Consider the following 21,083-nt stretch of genomic DNA (forward strand, 5'->3'; position numbering starts at 1 on the left):
TCTCAAAATTAAAAAATCAAGCCAGGCATGGTGGCACACACTTGTAATCCCAGCATTCGGGAGGCTGAGACAGGAGGATGGTGTTTCACAGACAGCTTCAGCTACTTAGTGAGGTCCTCTGCAACTCAGTGAGATCCTGTTTCAAAATAAAGAATAAAAAGTAGGGCTGGGGGTGTAGCTCGGAGGTAGAATGCCCCTGGGTTCCATTCCCAGTACCTAAAAAAAAAAAATTAAAAAATCAGAAGGACTGGGGACATAGGTCAGTGGTTGAGTGTCCTGGGTTCAATCCTGTGTGTGTGTGTGTGTGTGTGTGTGTGTGTGTGTGTGTGTGTGTGTGTCTTAATTTATATATGCAATTTATATATATTAAGCTGGGCGTGGTGGCATACCCTTGTAATCCAACCACTTGGGAGGCTGAGACAGGAGGATCACAGGTTCACAGCCAGTCTCATTTACTCAGTGAGGCCCTTCACAACTTAGAGACCTTGTTTTTTTGTTGTTGTTGTTTGTTTGTTTGTTTGTTGGGTACTAGGATAGAACTCAGGGGCATTCTACCTTCAAGCTACACCCCCAGCCCTATTCTTTAGTCTTTTTGAAACAGGGTCTCACTGAGTTGAGAAGGGTCTCTTTAAGTAGCTGAGGCTGTCCTTGAGCCGTGATCCTCCTGTCTAAGCCTCCCAAATGCTGAGATTACAAGTGTGTGCCACCACGCCCTGCTAGACCTTGTTTTCAAATAAAAAATAAAATAGGACTTTGTGTTTAGCTCCGAGGTAGACTGCTCCTCAGTTCAATCTCCAGCACCACGAAAAACAAAACACCCAGAAGGGTCAGTAAGAGCACACCAGCGTGTCCCCATGCATAACCACCTCTGAGGAGCGGGACCTGGAGACGACCAACAGAGAGAATATCCACTTTTTTAACTTATGTATTTCTAGACTGCTCAAAAATTTATAACATGCACATGTTATTTTTGTTTCCTGCAAATGACAAGAATATCTTTGAAAGAGAAGCTGGGAGGAAGAAAGAATGCAGGGGGCCAAGCGAGGAACTCCGGCTGCCAAGCCCACCTCTTCTCCACTCTTCCCTGGGGCCCCTTTAGGACCCATCTCCTAGGGCTTAGGGGGATTAAAGTAACACCGTAAAGCTCATGGCAGGGGCTGGCACATGGCATACTGTCGATAAATGTGCGCTTCGCTATTAGAGTTGAGATCACATAAACTATTTTGCTATTGAAAATGGCCCAGAAAGCATCCTAGACCTAGAGAGAAGCAGGTAGGAGCCGGGGGGAAGTAGACCAGGGTGAAGAGAGGAAAGATGACAGCAGCTAGCGCCGGCTGATTTTTACTATAGCGCAGCACGGTCCCTATGCTAAGAATAAACATCTGCGTTTCCTTCATCTTCAAAAGCAGTCCTGGCTCTGTCCAGGGAGGATGGATTCTGCAGAAACCACACCCAGTGGGCAGAACCGCAAAAGGCCCACCCAGGACCTCCTTTGTGCAGGAGGAGCCTCAGGTCACCTCGCTTGCTTGCTGGGAGCAGCAGACCCGCACTCGTGGTCAGAGCATCCTCTGGGAGGCACAGCGATGGCTATATTGAGACCAGAGGAGTCTAATTAAGAGTTGCATTGACTTCTGTCTTGTGGAAACAGCTGTGCCTGGGTGGCAGGGGCACCGTCCTGTGCCAAAGAAAACCTGACCATCTCCACTACTTCCTGGCTGGTGACTTTGGGCCTGTGGCTCAGCTCTCTTGAGCCCCAGCATCTTTGTCTAAAAAAAATGGAAGTATGCTGAGTGTGGTGGCGCAAGCTCGGAATCCCAGTACTTGGGAGGCTGAGACAGGAGGATTTCAGGTTCACGGCCAGCCTCGGCTACTTAGTGAAGCCCTCTGCAACTCAGTGAGACCCTGTTTTAGAATAAAGAATACGAAGAAGCCGGACATGGTGGCGCACATTTGTAATTCCAGTACGTGGGAGTCTGAGACAGGAGAATCGCAGTTCGCAGACAGCCTCGGCTACTATATATACATAGGGAGGCCCTTTGCAACTCAGTGAGACCCTGTTTAAAAAATAAAGAATAGCCGGGAGTGGTGGCGCACGCTTGTAATCCCCGCGCTTGGGAGGCGGAGACAGGAGGATCGCGCAGGTTCGAAGCCAGCCGCGCTGGCGTAAGAGACCCTGTTTCCAAAATTTAAAAAAGTATAAAATAGGTCTGGGAGTGTAGCCCAGGGGTACCAACAATAAATAAATAAATAAATAAATAAATAAATAAATAAATAAATAAATGAATAAAAATAAAAATAAAATAAAGAATAAAACATAGGACTGGGGGTATAGCTCAGGGGTAGAATGCCCCTGGGTTGCATCCCCAGTACCACAAAAAAAGAAAAAAGAAAAGAAAAGGAAAGGAAAAGAAAGCAAGGCATATCATGCAGGCTCCTTGTCATCCCAGTACTTGGGAGGCTGAGACAGGAGGATTGCACAGGTTTGTGGCCAGCCTCTGCAATTTAGTGAGAGCTTCTGCAACTTAGTGAGATCCTGTTTCAAAATAAAAAGTAAAGTAGGGCTGGGGTTGTAGCTCAAAAGTAGAATGCCCTTGGGTTCGATCCCCAGTACTGAAAAAATAAGAACAATTTAAAAAGCTAGGTGTAGTGGTGCACGCCTGTAATCCAAGAATTTGGGAGGCTGAGACAGGAGGATCACAGATTCAAAGCCAGCCTTAGCCACTTAGCAAAGCCCTGTTTCAAAATAAAAATAGCCGGGCATGTTGGTGCACGCCTGTAATCCTAGTCTTTGGGAGGCTGAGGGAGGAGGATCTCAGGTTTGAGATCAGCTTCAGCAACCTAGTGAGACCCTGTTTGAAAACAAAAAATGAAAAGGACTAGGGGTGTAGCTTGGAGGTAGAATGCCCCTGGTATTCAGTACCACACCCAAAGAAATAAATAAATAAAAATTAAAAAATAGCTCTGGGGTGTAGCTTGGAGACAGAACGCCCTTGGGCTCAATCCCTACTGCCAATCATAATCATAAAAATAAAGGAACAGAGAAAAGATCCCCGCAGCTAGCTACACCTCCAGCTAGTTCACTGTTCTAGTACTATGCTAAGCACTTCAGGTATTAGTAACTTGCTTAAACCTCATATAAACCCCATGAAGAAGATACCACCACCAGGGCCTTTTTCCAGGTGCACAAACAAAGGCACAGCAATGTTAAGCAACTTCCCCAAGACTGCACAGCCGGTAGCCAGCCCAGCTGGACGCCAAACACAGACCTCCGGCCCTAGACTTCACCACGTGGCCTCTTGGCCTGCTGGTCCGCTCTGTGCTGAAAGGCAGTGTCTACTCCCCTCGGTCCTCAGAGCCCCACGCCCTTCTGCAGCAGCGGCAGCTTGGGGGAAGGCACAGCACACGCTCGCCGAGGAGGAGGGACCAGAGGAGGAGGAGGAGGAGGAGGAGGAGGAGGAGGAGGAGGAGGAGGAGGAGGAGGAGGAGAAGGAGGAGGAGCAGTTTGGGATGGACCTTGAAGAACAGGCTGAATATCAGAAGGCAGGGATGGGAACAAGTGCAGACAGTTCCAAAACACACAGGGTTCTTATCTTCTTGGCTCCTCGGCAATGTTCGCCTGCTGACCATGAGCTCCTTCTTAAAACATTCTCCTTCCCACGAAGGCTGTGCCTCGTGGCCTGGGAGCCACGGCAAGTCCTTGGGTCAGCTGCTAACCGTGTGAGCCCTAAAGGCAGGCTTTCCGGACGGCCCTTCCTGGTGTCTGACATACCCATGGCATGCGTAAGTGCTTGGGGTGAGCCTGTCATCCCCACGTCTGGCGATCAGCCCCGGAAAGCAAGTGAAAAACAACCTCTGGGCGGCCAAAATCGGTGTCAAAGTCCGTCCACTAAAGCAGGTGGCTTTATTTAAGGTTTACTGGTGAAAGATCATAGACTTTGGAGTCATATAGTCTAGGACTGAGAGAGCTTCACCTCTGCTACCTGGGTAGACTCACACCTGTCCTTTGAGCCTCGATTCTCTTGCCTACACAGCAGGAATCTACCTCAGAAAATTGTTCTGGAGAATAATGAGGTTGTATATGTATAAGAGGCCCAATACCTTGCCAGGCACATAATTGTTATAAGAACAAAGCCAGTTCAAAACAGTAAAAAAGATTGCAAATTAAAAAAATTTTTGGTATCGGGGATTGAACCCAGGAATATTCTACCATGTGAGCAATACCCCCTAGTCCCAGTCCCTTTATTATTATTATTATTATTATTTTAATTTTGAAATAGGGTGTAAGTCACTGAAGGCCTTGCTAAATTGCTGAGGCTGACCTCAAACCTGCAGTCCTCCTGTCTTAACCTCCCGAGTCTTGGGGATTAGAGGTCTGCACCACTGCACCCAAAAAGATTGCAATTTTTAAGTGAGATGCAGAAGGGAGAAGAATACCATCACAAAGCGGCTGTTACCGTTCTCTAACACCAGACTCTTGGGTCTCCCCCTCCACGGGCCTTTTCAGTGTTCATGTCCCCATGGTGCCAGCCTGGGTTCACTTACAACTCAACCATTTTTCGCTTAATGCCTTTCCACGACTAGGGATTTATAACCCTAGTCCACTTCTCCACCCTGGAGTTCCCGGCAGGCTTTTGCAAACTGATAGGAGTCTCCTGGACACTATGGAGGGAGTAGTCTGCAGCAGAGAGAGGCTCCTGGGGCAGGGCCGTGTCCACTAGAGAAACGGGGGCCAACACATGCAGCCAGGAGCAACAGAGAAGGGAGCTGAACCCAACCTCGCCGCCTTACTCCTGCTAACTGCGCCAAACTCCTGACGGGAAAGAAAACGAAGCTCTCCCTGACTCTGCTCTCAGGGCCGGAGCCGCCTTTGACATCTGCATTTTTACTATCTGGTGCATTTTACTATCTGGCACCAGGCACATAGTAGGCGCTCAGGTTTGCTGAAGAAGACGGCAGTAATTGTTGGAATGCCACAGGGGTTCAGAGTGCACGTCACAGTGGATTGATGACTTACGTGCCATGATCCAGGCCCATGTTCTTGGGCCGGTTACTGGATTTCTCACATTTATTTTCTCACGCACAAGATAGAGATGACGTCAGTATTGGGACTCTAAGGTCTTATGCTAACTACAAGACATAATACACATGAAGAACTGAACACATGCCTGGTTGATCTTATGTGTGATCACTGTTAGTCATCATGAGTAGTATTTGAGGCTGAGATTTCCAAAGGCCGGGGTAGTGAGGACCCATGGGAGAGGGATGAGGGAATCCAGGGCTCAGCTAGTTCAAAACATCAAAAAGAACTGCATTTTGTAAATGAGATTTTAAGTGAGAAGAACAAGAAGGGATGGGCTGGCTTTTGAGGGAAGATTGTAGACGGCCAACCAAGAGAGATGACGGAATTACTCAAATCTTAATGAAAGTCTGTCATATGTGAGAATGATGTTCAAATTGCAACAAAAAAAAATTGAAAATCAAAGCCAGGCGTGGTGGTGCATACCGTAATCCCAGTACTTGGGAGGCCGAGACAGGAGGATCACAGGTTTGAAGCCAGCCTCAGCATCTTATCATGACTTTCAGTAACCTAGTGAGATCCTGTTTCAAAAATTTAAAAAATAGGGCTGGGGGTGTGGCTCAGAGGTAGAATGTCTCTGGGTCCAATTTCTAATACAGCAAAAAAATAAAAGTAAAATCATTAAAATCCGCTGGGTGTGGTGGCGTACACTTGTAATCCCAGTACTTGGGAGGCTGAGACAGGAGGATTGCACAGGTTCGAAGCCAGCCTCAGCTACTTAGTGAGGCTCTCAGCAACTTAGTGAGACCCTGTTTCCAAATATTATATATAAAATAGGTCTGGGAGTATAGCCCGGAGGTAGAAATCTCCTGGGGTCTATCCCCAGTAACACACACACACACACACACACACACACACACACACTTTGAAAATCAGCATAGTTTGGGAAGGAAATAGAAGCTGCTCACTAATGCACAAAGAGAACACTCAGTAAGCACCTCTCGGAGTTGGCTTTTGTCTCTAGCTCACAAATGACATCAGAGGACAGTCGAATAACTTGCAGATGTGATCAGTGTGTATAATCCTGTGAACCCGGAGCAGAGGCTTTCTCAATCTTCAAGTGGGGTATGTGCGCGTGTGTGGGGCAGGGAGGGAGGTTAGAAGTAGATTCTGGGAACTGTAAACCACGGAGCTGAATGTCAATTTCCAATTAAACAGATGGTCTGCCACTTTTTAGAAAAGCAGCCCTGGACGAGTGGGAACCCGTTTGGATTCATTTGAACCAAGGCCCGTCAAACACATCTCTTCCTTTTTTTTTTTTTTTTTGATACTGGGGATTGAACCCAAGGGCATTCTGCCTCTGAGCTACACATACAAGTCCTATTTTATTTTTTTATTTTAAAATAGGGTCTCACGCCGGGTGTGGTGGCGCACGCTTGTAATTCCCATGCCTGGGAGGCGGAGACAGGAGGATCGCGCTGGTTCAAAGCCAGCCATGCTGGCTTAAGAGACCCTGTATCCAAATAAAAAAATATAAAATAGGTCTGGGAGTGTATCCCGGAGATAGAAGGTTTACCAGGAACCAGCAAAAAAAAATTTACATATATATGTAAAATTTTTTACATATATATATTTTACATATATATTTTACATATATATATATATATTACATATAAAATTTTACATATATATATCGTCTCACTAAATGCTGAGGCTGGCTTGCAATTTTCCTGTCTCAGCCTCCCAAATACTGGGATTACAGGCATGCACCACCACGCCTGCCTTTCTCTTCCCTTTTAAAAGGGGTTTTATTCGCTGCTGGAACAGGAGATGTGATCTGGTCAGGCATGCCAGCTTATATATTCTGTATTTATTATCCACACCTTGTGCTGGGGAAAGAAAGATGTCAAAGGTGACTTCTCATGGGCACAACAGTGCACGCTTATAATCCCAGTACTTGGGAGGCTGAGACAGGAGGCTTGAAGGTTTGGCTGAGGCCAGCCTTGGCAATTTAGTAAAACCCTTAACAACTTAAACCCTTAATAAGACCTTGTTTCAAAATTAAAAAAAAAAATAGGGCTGAGAGTATAGCTTGGAGGTCGAATGCCCCTGGGTTCGATTGATCCCCATTTCCCCGTGGGGTGGGGTGGGGGGGTCGAGGTCTCAGAAGGAGCTCTCGTCTCCATCCACAGGTGGCGACTTGGGGCCAGTGGGTAATGGCATGACATGGTATCAGAGCAGGTGATGGATGGATGCCAGTTTGAAGGAAGAGCCTGTAAATGCTGTGCTTTGTGTTCTGTCTAACATTGTGATCACGAAAGAGACACAGAAGACTTGCTTATCAAATAAGCCATGACAGAGGTAAGAAGTACCTGGCCACCTGCTGGATGATGGACCTCTGATTCAAAAGGATCCTGAGAAAGAGCCTGGAGTGAACAGCGCTACCAATAATAAAGTCCTATCAGCCAGGCGTGGTGGCGCACACCTGTAATCCCAGTACTTGAAGGCGGAGGCGGGAGACTCACAGGTTCAAGACCAGCCTCAGAAACCTAACGAGACTTAAAGCAAGCTAGCAAGACCCTGTCTCAAACAAAACAATAAAATAAAATAAAAGCGAGTGTGATGGCGCATGCTTGTAATCCTAGTGCTCGTGAGGCTGAGAAAGGCGGATTGCCAGTTCAAGGACAGCCTCAGCAAATATTGAGATTCTCATCCATCTAGAGTTTCAAAATAAAAATAAACAATGGGGCTGGGAGTGTAGCTCAAAGATAGAATGCCCGCCGGGCATGGTGGCACACACTTGTAATCCCAGCATTTGGGAGGCTGATACGGGAGGATTGCACAGGTTTGAAGCCAGCCTCAGCCACTTAGTGAGGCCCTTTGCAACTTAGTGAGACTCTGTTTCAAAATAAAGAATAAAAAATAGGGCTGGAGGTGTTGCTTGGAGGTAGAATGCCCCGGGGTTTCACCCCCAGTACAGTGCAAAATAAATAAATAAGAAAGAATGCCGCTGGGTTCAATCCCCAGTGACACACACACACACACACACACACACACACACACACACATTGATGGTGTAGCTCAGAGGTACAACACCCCAGTACCACAAAAAGAAAAATAGTCGAATCCAGCCTGAGGCTGCACTAGTACCCTAAGCACTGTATTCAATCAAGGGGAATTAAGTCTCCTAGCACCCTGTCAGGAGAAATACCAACATTAAGGACACGGAGGCCCCAGGCTGGCTGTGAGGTCCAGACTCCATGTCACAAGTCCCTGTGGATCTAGGAAGGCACCTCCCCAGGTTAGGAGAGTCCACAGGAAACAATGGTCCACAGGAAATTACAATGAACTGCTCTCCGGGGAAGGTTTCAGGGACAATGTTTTCTCCTCTTTATCAAAAAGAAGAAATTTTGTAACATTAAGAGCCTGCTAGAGAACAGAAGTCACGTTCTGAGGAGTGAGCATCTCTGTTCTCTGGTACCCCAACAAGGCTAGTCGGCCTGGCACCAGAAAGGCTGTGTGGCCGGCTCTGGGCACTCGGTGTCCAACCTGCTAGCTGCATGAGTCACAGGCAGGGAGGCTTCCTGGAGGAGGTCCTGTTTGAACCAGACCAGGAAGATGGAGTGGCTTTGAGTCCCCTGTGTGGCTTGCCCAGAGGCAACTTTACAGAGGCCGCAAGCTGAGACCCGGGAGGAAGGGTAGGACTGGGAGGAAGCAGAGGCCAGGTTACTCTCGGGGTAGGGACTGACATGCAGGTGACAGAGAGAGGGGGAAATGGGGGGCCCGTGAGAGACCCAGCTGGGGCCACAGTTCAGGCCCATGGGGCCCAGACTAGGGGCCCCACTAGGGCCCCACTACGTGTAGGAGAAAGGATGGGAAGGAGAGACCCCTCAAAAAGCACCCTACTGGAGGTAGCTGCCTTGTGGCTTAATCATTGCCAGGGCCAGAGCTTATCAGAACTGGGGAGGGCCCTTCAGGAGCCCCTGGCTCAAGCCCTGAGCTTCGTGGCAAGGCCCACTGCAACGCTATCTGAAAGTGCGTCCTGATGTCCAATCCCTGAGAGCCACGGAGGGCTGGGGGTTGAGGGGAGCCCCTCTTCACTGCAGTGTTTGGGAGCTGGGGGGCCCTCTTCACTACAGTGCTCTGCCAGACATGTAGACTTGCACTTACGACACCAGCTGGATCCCCCACATCAACATCGATCCCCATGTGGGAGAAGTCTTTGAGCTGGGGCTCCCGGGATCCCGGCAGGGAAGGGGAGGCTCAGGGGCCCATGATGGCACCTACCTTCTCCCCGGGTGTCACAGAGATGCGCCACACACAGTGCATGTGGGCGGAGTAGCCATTGGGGTACTCCGGGGAAGAGAAGTTGCCTGTGCTGTCTTGCAGAGTCTCTCCGCAGGCTGTCAAGAGAGAAAAATGACTGAGCAGCTGGCTGCAGGTGCCAACCTCCCTTGCCTTCAGGCTTGCCCAGCCCTGGGCCCTAGCATCCTTTGGGGGAGAGAGAGCAATGGCTGCAGAGAGGGGCTGGTCCTGCCCCTTTAAGATCCACCCCCTCCTCCTTGCACAGGAGCATACATCCTACCTCCCTGGGCCTTCTGCTGCCAGGGTAACCAGATGCCCCGTTGTCAAGGCAACATGGGTTCCAGAGGTAAGGTCAAGCTCCTTTGGTGGGCATAACCTCCTCCTTGGTCTCCTAGAATGACTGTTCTCCCCTTTTCTGCTGCTATTGCCCACACCCTCACTCCAGGACCTCTGACGGTGGTGGCTCAGCTTCTCACACCATCCAATCCTAGCCCCAGCTTCCTTCTTCAACTGACACACTTAAGTGGAATGCCCTCCATGTCTCTCTCCCCAATACCTCCTCTAAGACTTACAGCTGGAGCCTTGGTGGTGGCCCCAGGTCCTGGCTCTGCCTCCCTCAGGCCCTGCCCTCTGCCCCTCCTGGCCTACCCTTCCCTGCTCCAACCTGGGCACTTGTAGAGCTTGCGGGCCTGGGCGATGTCGCCCTTGCTGAGCCGCGTCCTTTGGCCAATAGGAGGTTTCACCCCGTTGACCTCGTACTTGGGAACAATGGTGTCCAGGAAGATGCCCCTGAGGAGGAAATGAGTGCAGAAGGTGGGCTGGGAAGGAGGGTGGCCTGCCTGCCTGCGCCCACAGGTCGTGACCCTGCTGGAGCCCAGACATTCCTCGGCGGGGTCGAGGATGGGTGGAGATGTCTCACCCTGTCATTATGCTGCCCACTGACCAGAGCCACCCTGCCCCGTGGCAGCCATACCGCAGGAGCTAGGGAGCCCCGGGAACACTCTGGGAGGCCAGGGAGCCATGCCAACCATGCCCTGGGTACCCTCAGGTGCCAGGCTCAGCCTGACCCCGATTCCCAGCCCCAGTCCATCCTCTCAGCAGCCCCATCCTACTGCCCCTCATGAGGATGGACTTCTCCCAGGACTACCCGGACAGCTCTTCACCCTGCTGACACAGCGCCTGGAGCCAGGCCAAAGGGCAAGGGCAGGTTCCACCGTGGCCAGGCCAGACTGTGGGGACAGCCCCGCCAGCTCTCCATCCACCAGTATGCCTGTCTCCCAGATCCTCCCTGCTAAGCCCCGGTGTTCGCATCTGGAGGAGCAGAAGGAATGGGAAACAGGCAGCCCTCCACCTCCCCAGGGCCCCTGACTCAGGCCCTGCTGGGCAGAACACAGCAGGGGGTGGGTGGGCTGCGGTGGGAACGTTAGGAGGGCCCGTGGGTGTGGAGGGCAGAATGACCTCACCGCCCTTCCCCGATCTCCGTTCCCTCAGGTCTGAGGGCAGGAAGAGTAGGTCTAGAAGGATCTCTGAGAAGAGGGGGGAGGGCTGCTGTCCCAGACACGGTCAGTGGATGGGGAAAAGGCCAGGCTTGGGAAAGGCCGGTCCAGGAAGGCGCAGGAGGAGGAGGGGAGGGCCGGTTCCCACACTCCAGGAGCAGCAGCTGGCCAGGGGAGGCTGGGCCACCCAAGGCCCAGGGTAAGGAGGGCGTCTCGTGAGCTGGAGACGGGGGCTAGTGCAGGACAGGAGCTGGGCTTTGTGCAAAAGAGCCAACGATGAAAAGAAAGGTGGCTAGAATCGGGTAACACTGAGAAAAATGTCCCCGTCTGGTGACAAGGAAAGCCCAGCTTCCTTGGGGCTGGCTGATAGTGTGGGGAGCGCTGGAGTCCGGTCTCCTGGGCCAGCTGCGCTTGGAATGCACAGCAACAGGCAAAGAAGCTGGGCCCTGCCACCACCTCCTAAACCTGTAGAAAGGACTATAGGGCAGGCAGCACCCACAAGCCCTCGGCAGCCACCCGAAGGGCACTCTTGTTGACACGGCAGGGTAGTGTGAATTGCGGGAACTGGGAGACGGAAAGGGAGTGACTTCCGGAGGGCAGGCTCGGGCAGCCCGGGAAGAGGCCTGGCCATCATCTCTCACCTGGAGAATGTGTTCCGGGCATAATGCATGATGCTGTCAAAATCATAGGTCTCCCCTAGGGACTCCACCTCCTGGACCTCCATCTTCAGGAAGTTATACTCCTGTCCTGCGAAGACCAGGAAAAGGGTGTGGGGGAGGCAGGGGTGGGCCTGTGTCCTCCCTGCACCTGCGAGGGCCCTTGGAAGGTTTGGGAACAGTTGAGAGAGCCAGGGGAGTTTGGGGAGGCTCTGTAGAAGAGTCCTGTCCAGCAGAGGGACTTGCTGGAGATAATATACTGAGGAGCAGAGGATTTCTGATGGACAGAGGGGGGTCAAGCAGCAAGGGAGGGGACAGGGAGACTGAGGGCAATGAGGGACAGAACTGCAGAGGGCAGGAGACTGTGGAAAAGCGAAGAGGAGAGCCTGCAGGTGTGGGCTGGCTGCACCCGGCTCCACCCTCCAAGACGGCCTGTGCCAACCCACCAAGCTGCTACTGATGCTCAGCGGATGCCTGCGTGGGGTCCTGTCCCCCAGGCCCTGGGCAGAAGATAGAGCTCCCATCCCACCAGAGGCCCTGGAGAGAGGACCGGGGCAGGAGGTGCCTCATACCTGGCTGGATGTTCTCACGCACGATGGAGACGTGGCGGTCCCGGTCGGGCCGCGTATGCTCGTGCCAGAAGCCGATGACGTGACCCAGCTCATGGACCACGATGCCAAACTTGTCACAGTTCTTGCCGATGGAGATGGCCTGGGGGCCCCCACCGCGGCGACCCACGTAGGAGCAGCACCTGGAGGGCGGGCCCAGCTCAGGGGGGCGGTCCCGAGCTGGGGGAGTGCATCCACTCAGGGGCCGGGCCAGGCTGCCGGGGCGGGGCGGGCGGCAGGGGAGCGGAGGGGTGGGGAGGGCTCTGAGTACCCAGGGCAGAGCTGCACCAATGGGAGATGCCCCATGGCGAGAGGGGATGGGCGGACCCGGGGTGGCACCCAGCTGGGTGTGACAGCAATGCCCGGAGCAAAGCCTGGGCGAGGGTCACGGCCGGGGATGTCATGCCCGGGGTCCCTGCTCACCCGCAGGGTCGGTAGGTGAATACAATATAGCTGTCTTCGTCGGTGCGTTCCAAGAAGGTAACGCAGGTGTGCTTCTCCCAGTGCCTCATGGCCTGCCGGAAGACTGCCCGCTGGCTGCCTGCCAGGAGGAAGGAAGCCGGTTGTCATGGCGCCCAGGTGGTCCACTTCCCCAAAGCATCACAGTCATTCTGAGAGCGCGCTTTCTGGACGGGAGCCTGCACACAGACCGCACAGCAGACACTCACCAGTGAAGTTCCCCCCAATGACAAAGGGGATGACCCCGTCAGGCCACACACGCTCCGGTCTGGACGTTGCTGCCCGCCGGCTCCGGGGCCGGCCTCGCCATCTCCCCCGGGGTTCCCTCTGAGGCTGCCCACTGGTGCTCTGGCAGTCAGGGGCGGAGGAGTTTCCTGGAATGGAAAGAAGAAGGCATAGACGGCAAGCGAGTGGAGGGAAGGAGGGAAAAACATATAGCGGAGCCCCTTTATCTGTGGATTCTGTATCCATGACTTTGCCCACTTGCTCTAATTCCTTTGTAACCCCCAAATCAACTCTGGGCGCTTTCATGGTCATTCACAAACATGCGCAGGGCTGTGAAAAAGTTGAGTCACCCAACATGGACCCAACATGTGCCCAGCAGAACAAGGTGGCTCGCCACCGTCTTTTTTAAGTGTCTTGCTGTGAACCTGGGTCTTTTTTGAGGTGTATTGACTGACTGCCATGCTTTTTATATTTTTGTGCTTCTTGCCAATGAGTTTGCTGTTTAAAATGGCTCAAACGTAGAGCTGAAGTGTAGTCTCTTGTTCTCAAGGGCAAGAAGGCAGGGTGGGATGTGTCTTATGGAGAAAATGCGTGTTTTAGGTAAATTTGTTCAGGCCTGAGTCACTGCTGTTGGCTGTGAGTTCAATGCTAATGAATCAACTACGTATTAAATAAAGCATCTTTGAATAAAACACACATGAGACAAGGTCATGTCGTGATCAGTTAGCAAAAATATGACCAGAGGTTGGCGTAGCCTGCATCTCCCCTAGGAGCAATGATTCTGTACTTGCTAATTCAATGTTCGTGGTGACTACACAGAATAACCACAAAATCCTATAACTATGAAATTATGCTAAAACTATTCATAACTACCCTGAATAGCGAGAATTGGCTATAATTACAAGACAGAACAATGATGTATTCATTTTTCAGGAACTGTAGGGACCTGGGGAATCTGGGATTGGGAAAACGTCCCTTCTCAGCTAATAAGCCTTGATATCTAAGGAGCATATGGAACTCTGGGTTTTCTGCAAATTCCCCTGAGCTACAGCTTCGTGTGACAGAGTGGTTCTGTGGTACGTGGGCAGGTGCCATTACCTTCATCTAACAGATGAGGAAGCTAAGGCCAAAGCTTTGCCCAAAGTTACCTGGTGAATTAACAGCAGGCCTCCGGTGGACTTTCCCCTGCAACATTCTTTTTTTTTTTTTTTTTTGGTAGTACTGGGGATGGAACCCAGGGGTATTCTACCTCTGAGCTACACCCCCAGCCCTATTTGTTATTCTTTATTTTGAAACAAGGTCTCACTGAGTTGCAAAGGGCCTCACTAATCAGTACTGAGGCTGTCCTCAAACTGTGATCCTCCAGTCTCGGTCTCCCGAATGCTGGGATTACAAGCGTGTGTCACCACGCGCGTCCTCCTTGTACCATTCTTACTAGTCCCCACTAAGACCATGTAAGCCTCAGCTCTCACGAGGCCACCATATCACCCTCTAGTGCCAAATGCCCTCTAGAGTGGTCCACCTCTACTCCTCGGAATGTCCCTCCTGATGGTATGTCTTTCGGGCACACCAGAGTGTGCCCAGACCAACCCAGGACAATGGTGGGGTTTTCAGGTTCATGTCCCCAGCGTCACCCCACAGCGGTGATAAGCCTTTGCTCCTCCACAGAGCACTGAGAACCGACCCGGCCAGGTCCTTGTTCCTCCATCCTTTACCTGAGCAAGTGCCAGCTGAGTTTAAGTGTTTGGGCCACCCAAACACTTAGGGGTGGAAGAACCATCCCTGGCCTTGAACAGCTTTGTGTCCAGCTAGGGAGATGGGACATGAAACAAATCATTCCCAGGTGACCCAGGGAGACACTAACAGTGGAGGCCCTGAGTAGGGAGAGCGTGGGAAATGGAGACGGACCGTCATGTCTAGAAGAGTCATGAATGGGGCTGCTGAGATGTGCCCTGAGGATGCTTAGAAACTTGCAAAGTGGCACCCGTAGACCCAGGAGGGACTGGGTTTTGGGCACAGCATCTCAGATCTGGAGAGAGAACGATGGGTTTGAGTCCCAGCCCTGCCACCACAAGCTGTGTGATCCTGGGCACCTCACTTTACCTCTGCGAGGCTTAACAGGAGTTATCTGGAAACATACCTCAAAGGTAGTTGGGATGGTCAAGTTAGACAATACTTTTTTTTGGTACTGGGGATTGAACCCAGGGCACTCTACCTCCAAGCTACACCCCAGCCATTTTGTTGTTGTTGTTGTTGTTATTATTATTATTATTATTATTATTATTATTATTCAGTACCAGGGATTGAACCCAGAGGCATTTAACCTCTGAGCCATACCCCCCAGCCCTAATTTTTATTCTTAATTTTTTTTTTTTTTTTTTTTTTTGGTGGTACTGGGGGTGGAACCCAGAGGCTTTCTACCTCCAGGCTACATTCCCAGACCTATTTTATACTTTATTTGGAAACAGGGTCTCACTAAGTTGCTGAGAGCCTCACTAAGTAGCTGAGGCTGGCTTCGAACCCATGTGATCCTCCTGTCTCAGCCTCCCAAGCGCGGGGATTACAAGTGTGCGCCACCACGCCCAGCTTTTTATTCTTAATTTTGAAAAAAAGTCTCAACTAATTTGTGGAGGGCCTCACTAGGTAGCTGAGGCTGGCCGCAAATCTATGATCCTCATGTTCCAGCCTCCCAAGTACTGGGATTACAGGTGTGCGCCACCACACCCAGCAAGTTAGACAATACTTTTGAAAGTACTTTATAAAGTCGGGCATGGTGGTGCATGCTTGTAATCCCAGCATTTGAGAGGCTGAGACAGGAGGATCCTGGTTCGTGGCCAGCCTCAGCTACTACATAGTGAGGCCCTTTACAACTCACTGAGACCCTATTTCAAAATAAAAAACAAGCCGGGCATGGTGGCGCACGCTTGTAATCTCCGCGCTTGGGAGGCGGAGACAGGAGTATCACACTGGTTCGGAGCCAGCCGTGCTGGCTTAAGAGACCCTGTTTCCATTTCCAAATTTAAAAAGTAGGTCTGGGAGTATAGCCCAGAGGTAAAAGGGCTTCCAGGAACCCCAGTACCACCAAAAAAAAAAAAAAAAAAAAAAAAAAGAACAAAAAAATAGAGCTGGGAGTGTAGCTCAGAGGTAGAATGCTCCTGGGTCCCATGCCCAGTACCAAAAAAAGTAAAAAGTACTTTATAAGCTGTAAGCAGAAATGATATCGGCGCTTAGCTCCCTGGATGCCTATTACTTGCTAGTCCTCTGGGGAAGGCATAAAGACATCCCAAGGCAAGCCAAGCCCATGCATTGGATTCAAGCTTCTGGCCTCTGTCCTGGGAGGGCCTGGATGAGAACAGTGGGTTTCTTGTTTCCCCACGTCAGAAACCCATTTCTGGGACCCAGAGTGCTGGCCCAGTATACCTGCTGCTGTGACGGACGACCTGCGAGCTGTGCCCTGCCGGAGAACTGCAGCCTGCCGCACCTGGAAGGCCCGCAAATCCTCCTCGTCCAGGGCGATGTCCCCCAGGAAGGCAGCTGGAGAAGAAAGCAGCAGACAGGGGCTGAGTTAATCCTCTTTACCTGGGACTGGGTGCAGCATGTTAACAGCTGTGATCCTGTGGGCACGCAACTCAGTCCCCACAGAGATTCTGATCCTTAAATGCCATCGGAGAAAGAAAGGCAGCCGGGGACTGGCTCCTGCAATCTCCTGCAAGATTCCGCTCAATGTGTGTGTGTGTGGGGGGGGGGGGTAGGGGACGGAACTCAGGGGCACTCTACCTGAGCTCCACCCCTTTTAGGTTCAGGCTGGCCTCAACTTGAGAATCTCCTAACTCAGCCTCCCAAGTACTAGGATTCCAGGCATGTGCTACTGTGCATGCCTTCATGCTAGATTTTTTAGTTAAAACCTCAGCCAAAGCAGACCATGTTGGTCTATACGTAGACTAGCCACTTGGGTAGATGAGGCAGGAGGATCACTTGAGCCCAGGGTTGTTGGAGACCAGCTTTAAAAACAAAAAACTAGCTGGGCATGGTGGCGCACGTTTGTAATCCCAGCATTCGGGAGGCTGAGATTGGAGGATCGCAGTTCGTGGCCAGCCTCAGTGAGACCCTGTTTCAAAATTTCAAAATAAAGAATAAAAAACAGGGCAGGGGGTATAGCTTGGAGGTTGAATACCTGAGTTCCATCCTCAGACCCGCAAAAAATATAATAGTAATAATAATAATAATAATAATAATAATAATAATAATAATAACTAAATAGGGTTAGGGATGGAACTCAGTGTAGAACCAAAGCAGACTCCCACCCCTTCCAGGGCTGTGAGCTCCATGAAGTCACAGTTGTATCATTTATTCCCTCATTCTTCAGCAAATACATGGCACCTACTATGGGCCAAGTCCCAACCAATGATTAGCAAGCCCCAAACAACTCCTCTCCTGCGGAGCTCACCTTCAACCATCCAAGAGTGAACAGATACTGACCTAGAGAATCCCCGATGGCGACGAGTACTCTGAGGACAGTAACAGGGGTAAGACAGAGTACCTCTGCTATGATTTAGATGTGTCCCCAAAGTTCCATGTGTTAAAGGCTCTGTCCCCAGGGTGTGCTGTTGACAGGTGCTGTGGGCCTTTAGGTGGGCCGTAGGGGAAGTCCTTAGGTCACTGCGGTGTGCCCTCCAAGGGGACTGTGACACCTGGGCCCTTCCTCCTCCTCCCTTTGCCTCCTGGCTGATGAGCTGAGCAGTTTTGCTTTGCTATGGTGTACTACCTTGGCAGAGGCCCCAAACAATGCCCCCATCTTATCCTGGAAACTTCAGAATGGTGAGCCGAGTAAACCTTTTCTCTTTCTAAGTCAATTATCTGGAGTAGTTTGTTATAGTATCAGAACGGTCTGTTTGTAGACCCATTCCTTTAGCACTATGCTAAGCATGTGGTGTTCATTTAGCAGATGCCCTTTCGGTCAAATGGAGGCAGGATATGAAGTGTGAAATGCTTCATATCCTTGTCTTCTTGGAGTCTTCCTGGAGCAAGTCAGGCACATGTGGGAAACAAAGACAAGTACTGAAAGCTTCCCAGCTAGAAGAAAAAGGTAGAACAGTTCTCCAGTGATTTTTATTCTGAGTCCCTTCTCTGGAAAAGAAAGACCCTGGGGAAGAGAGGCTTCCCAACAAACCATTTCAATTTCTGGAGCTGGGGAGAGAGATGTTTTTGGAGAGATGCGCGGAGCAGCCTCTCTCCTTTCTGAGAAGTCTGGAGCAAGAGGGAGGAAGCCACAGAGCCGGCTGCTTTGGAAGGAGCCCAGATGTGAGCTTCATGCTGGGCTGGGCTGGGCTGGCTGGGGCAGGCGGGAGGCTGAGCAAGAGGTGGGACCAAACAGCTTCTCTGCAGCCCCGCCCATGGGGACATCTGCTTCTCATCCAGGCAGAGAGCGGCTGGCATAACACAAATTGTTTTAACCTCGGGGCCTTACACACAGGTTTCTCCTCCCCATTTGGCCCCACGGGGTGGACACATACACACTTACTTCATCGCATACAGAATCAAACACAGGTGGTTAATGTTCCTGCAGACATATGGTGACATCCACACTCAAGCCACCAAATGCAGAGGTGTCAAGATCAGGGACGTACATCCGGCACATATGAGAGGTGCCCGGTGCTGGGCTTTCAGATGGGGGCACTCAGTGATGTTGGCTTGAATAAAGTACCATGCCAGTATTCTTCTGGCCTACAAATGCGTGCCCAGAGACACACGCTCACTGAGAGAGGGACCAACAGCATAGCATGCCTTCAGCGGTGATCTAGCCCACTCTTCCATTTTAGAGTTGAGGAAACTGAGGCCCAGAAGGAAACTGGTTTAACTGAGACCACACTGCCGGTCACTGGAAAGGCTGAATTGACAAGTCGGGCCCCCTGCGGATGCAGCCCAGTGAACACTTCCTTCCTTCCAGTTCATTACTTCTGTAGAACTGTTACTGTAAATATATATGCACAAAAAGAAACACTCGCTCAGAAACACACACACGCGCACACACACACACGCACACAGAGTCATACACAGTCCTGAACACACAGGCACAAGCTCCAACACACACAACCAGCGGCAAGCTCTGAACTCACTAAGCCAATAATAGTAGCGATAATGACACCCTATGTAAATGTCTGTTGGCATGACGTGGTGCCTTCCAGTTGACAAAGTGCATTCACATTAATGAGCTCATTTAATCCTGGCCCACCCATGACATGCCCAGCAAGCCGCACTCCATCCGTACTTCTGCCTGGGAGTGTCCCATGACAACGCTCAGCGAGATAAACTTGTGGCTACATGCCAGCCCACCTTCCTGACCTCAGACAGCACGAGGCTTGGTCCAAGAGGGACATAACGTGCCCAGGGTCACCAGCACATAACTGGTCCAGAATCTCTGCTCACCCCAGGGAAAGTTTCTCTCACTGAAGAGGCCACCATCTGTGGCTTGGCTGAGCACCTCTGGGGCAGCAGCAGGAGATGATGCTCGGCTGGATGTGAGGGTGGCCTTAGGCTGTAGGATGGGAGGTCTGCTGCAGGGATATGGCAGGGATTTATTAACACCAATGTACACAGGCATGCACACGCCCCATGACACCCCCATACTTTTGCACACTTTAAACCCTTGTACCCACACTGCACACCTCCAGGCTTCCACACTGTACCCTCCAGGGATCACACACAGTCATCCCTCAATCTCCTCAGGGGGCTGGCTCCAGGACCCCTGCAGATACCAAAATCCAGGATGCCCAAGTCCTTTCTGTAAAACGGTGTAGTATTTGTGTAAGAGCCTTCCCATATCCTCCTAAGTGTATTAAATCATCTCTAGGTGACTTAGAATACCTAATAAATGTAAACGTTACATAAGTACTTATACTATATTGCTTAATGGAAAAAGTACTGTACCGGTTCAGTACAGGCACAGTTTTTTTTTTTTTTCCTATTAGGTTGGATCCATGGTTTGTTAAAAGTTACTTTTTTTTAATATAATGCACCAATAAAAAATTTTTTTGTGGTACTGGGGTTCCTGGAAGCCCTTCTACCTTAGGGCTACACTCCCAGACCCATTTTTATATTTTTTTATTTGGAAACAGGGTCTCTTAAGCCAGTGAGGCTGGCTCCGAACCACTGTGATTCTCCTGTCTCCGCCTCCCAAGCACAGGGATTACAAGCGTGTGCCACCACGCCCGGCTCTAAATATTTTTTTTAAGTTTTTTTTTTTTTTTTTTTTTTTTGCAGAACCCAGCAGCATTCTACCTCTGGGCTACACCCCCCAGACTTATTTTTTATTCTTTATTTTGAAACAGTCTCAGTGGGTTGCAAAGGACCTCACTAAGTAGCTGAGGCTGGCTGCGAACCGCGATCCTCCTGCCTCTCATATGCTGGGATTACACGCGTGCATCACCACGCCCGGCTGGATCCATGGTTTGTTGAATCCATGGATACAGAGGGCAGCTGTACACAGGTTGCTGGACTTTCAGACTGTCTTTGGACTGTCAGTAAAGAGCAAGGTCTTTTGAGCCAGACCTGTCTCTGAATCCCAGTGTGGCTACTAGTGGCCAATAAGTCAGGTAAACTCTTCTACGCCTTGGTATTCTCCCATGTAAAAGGGGGCTAATGATAGAATCTGTCTTCTAGGGTTTTTGCATGAAATAAGGCATGTAAATGAACACCCAGCACAGGATGCACCGGCTCACTTCAGATGATCCCAACACCCATCCCAGAAACTCCAGGTCAACTCTGCACCTTCCCGGGAATACTGGTGACCTCACACTTGCGCCCTAGTTGGGGGAAACCCAAGGATGGAAGCTGGCCTGAAGGATCAGGGCACTGTGGAACCAGGGCAGGGCAAGCGGAAGTACAGACGGCCCGCCCAGCTGCAGAGCTCAGCTGGGGACGGGAGCCCTGTGGTGGGGATGTCATGGCCGAAGAATGCACAGGAACAGAGTGGGGGTAGGGTGGGATGGCAGGAGAGCCTGTGGCTACCAATGGGGTCTAAGGGCCTACCCGCATGGGATCCCAACCTGAGGAAGCCAGGAAACTTGAAGGCCGGAGAGTCCAGGATGCCCCTCCTGACCCACAGGAAGCACAGAGGTCAGGGTCAGCATATTAGTTGTTTTCAACACGGGATCAAAAGTTTTTGTTTTGTTTTCTAGCTGTAAACCAGCCAGGAGCACTCATGACTGCCCCTTAGCCTGAGCAGGATGGGGAAGAGCAGAGAGCCACATCTGTGTGCCGGGACCTGGGAGGACCTTTGTCCCGCAGGTCAGTCTCCTGGCATGGCAAGGCCCCTCAA

General features: G+C 51.0%; 1 protein-coding gene across 4 annotated transcripts in view; it reads right to left on the reverse strand.

The window, feature by feature from the left end:
- The window catches only part of BMP1 (bone morphogenetic protein 1), a gene marked incomplete at both ends in the record, with an annotated part of 48,575 nt that overhangs the window by 23,549 nt on the left and 3,943 nt on the right, over positions 1-21,083 (reverse strand). For 2 of the 4 annotated variants that reach the window (XM_080709996.1, XM_080709997.1), the window contains 7 exons: positions 9,305-9,420; positions 9,987-10,111; positions 11,460-11,565; positions 12,047-12,225; positions 12,506-12,619; positions 12,747-12,915; positions 16,187-16,300. In XM_080709996.1, the coding sequence (XP_080566122.1) occupies positions 9,305-9,420; positions 9,987-10,111; positions 11,460-11,565; positions 12,047-12,225; positions 12,506-12,619; positions 12,747-12,915; positions 16,187-16,300 (923 nt within the window). Of the gene's footprint in view, positions 1-9,304; positions 9,421-9,986; positions 10,112-11,459; positions 11,566-12,046; positions 12,226-12,505; positions 12,620-12,746; positions 12,952-16,177; positions 16,301-21,083 lie in introns of all 4 variants that reach the window. The other 2 variants (XM_080709994.1, XM_080709995.1) reach the window with 2 other exon arrangements.

This window comes from Muscardinus avellanarius, assembly GCF_963383645.1.
Source record: "Muscardinus avellanarius genome assembly, chromosome: 14".
Lineage (NCBI taxonomy): Eukaryota > Metazoa > Chordata > Mammalia > Rodentia > Gliridae > Muscardinus > Muscardinus avellanarius.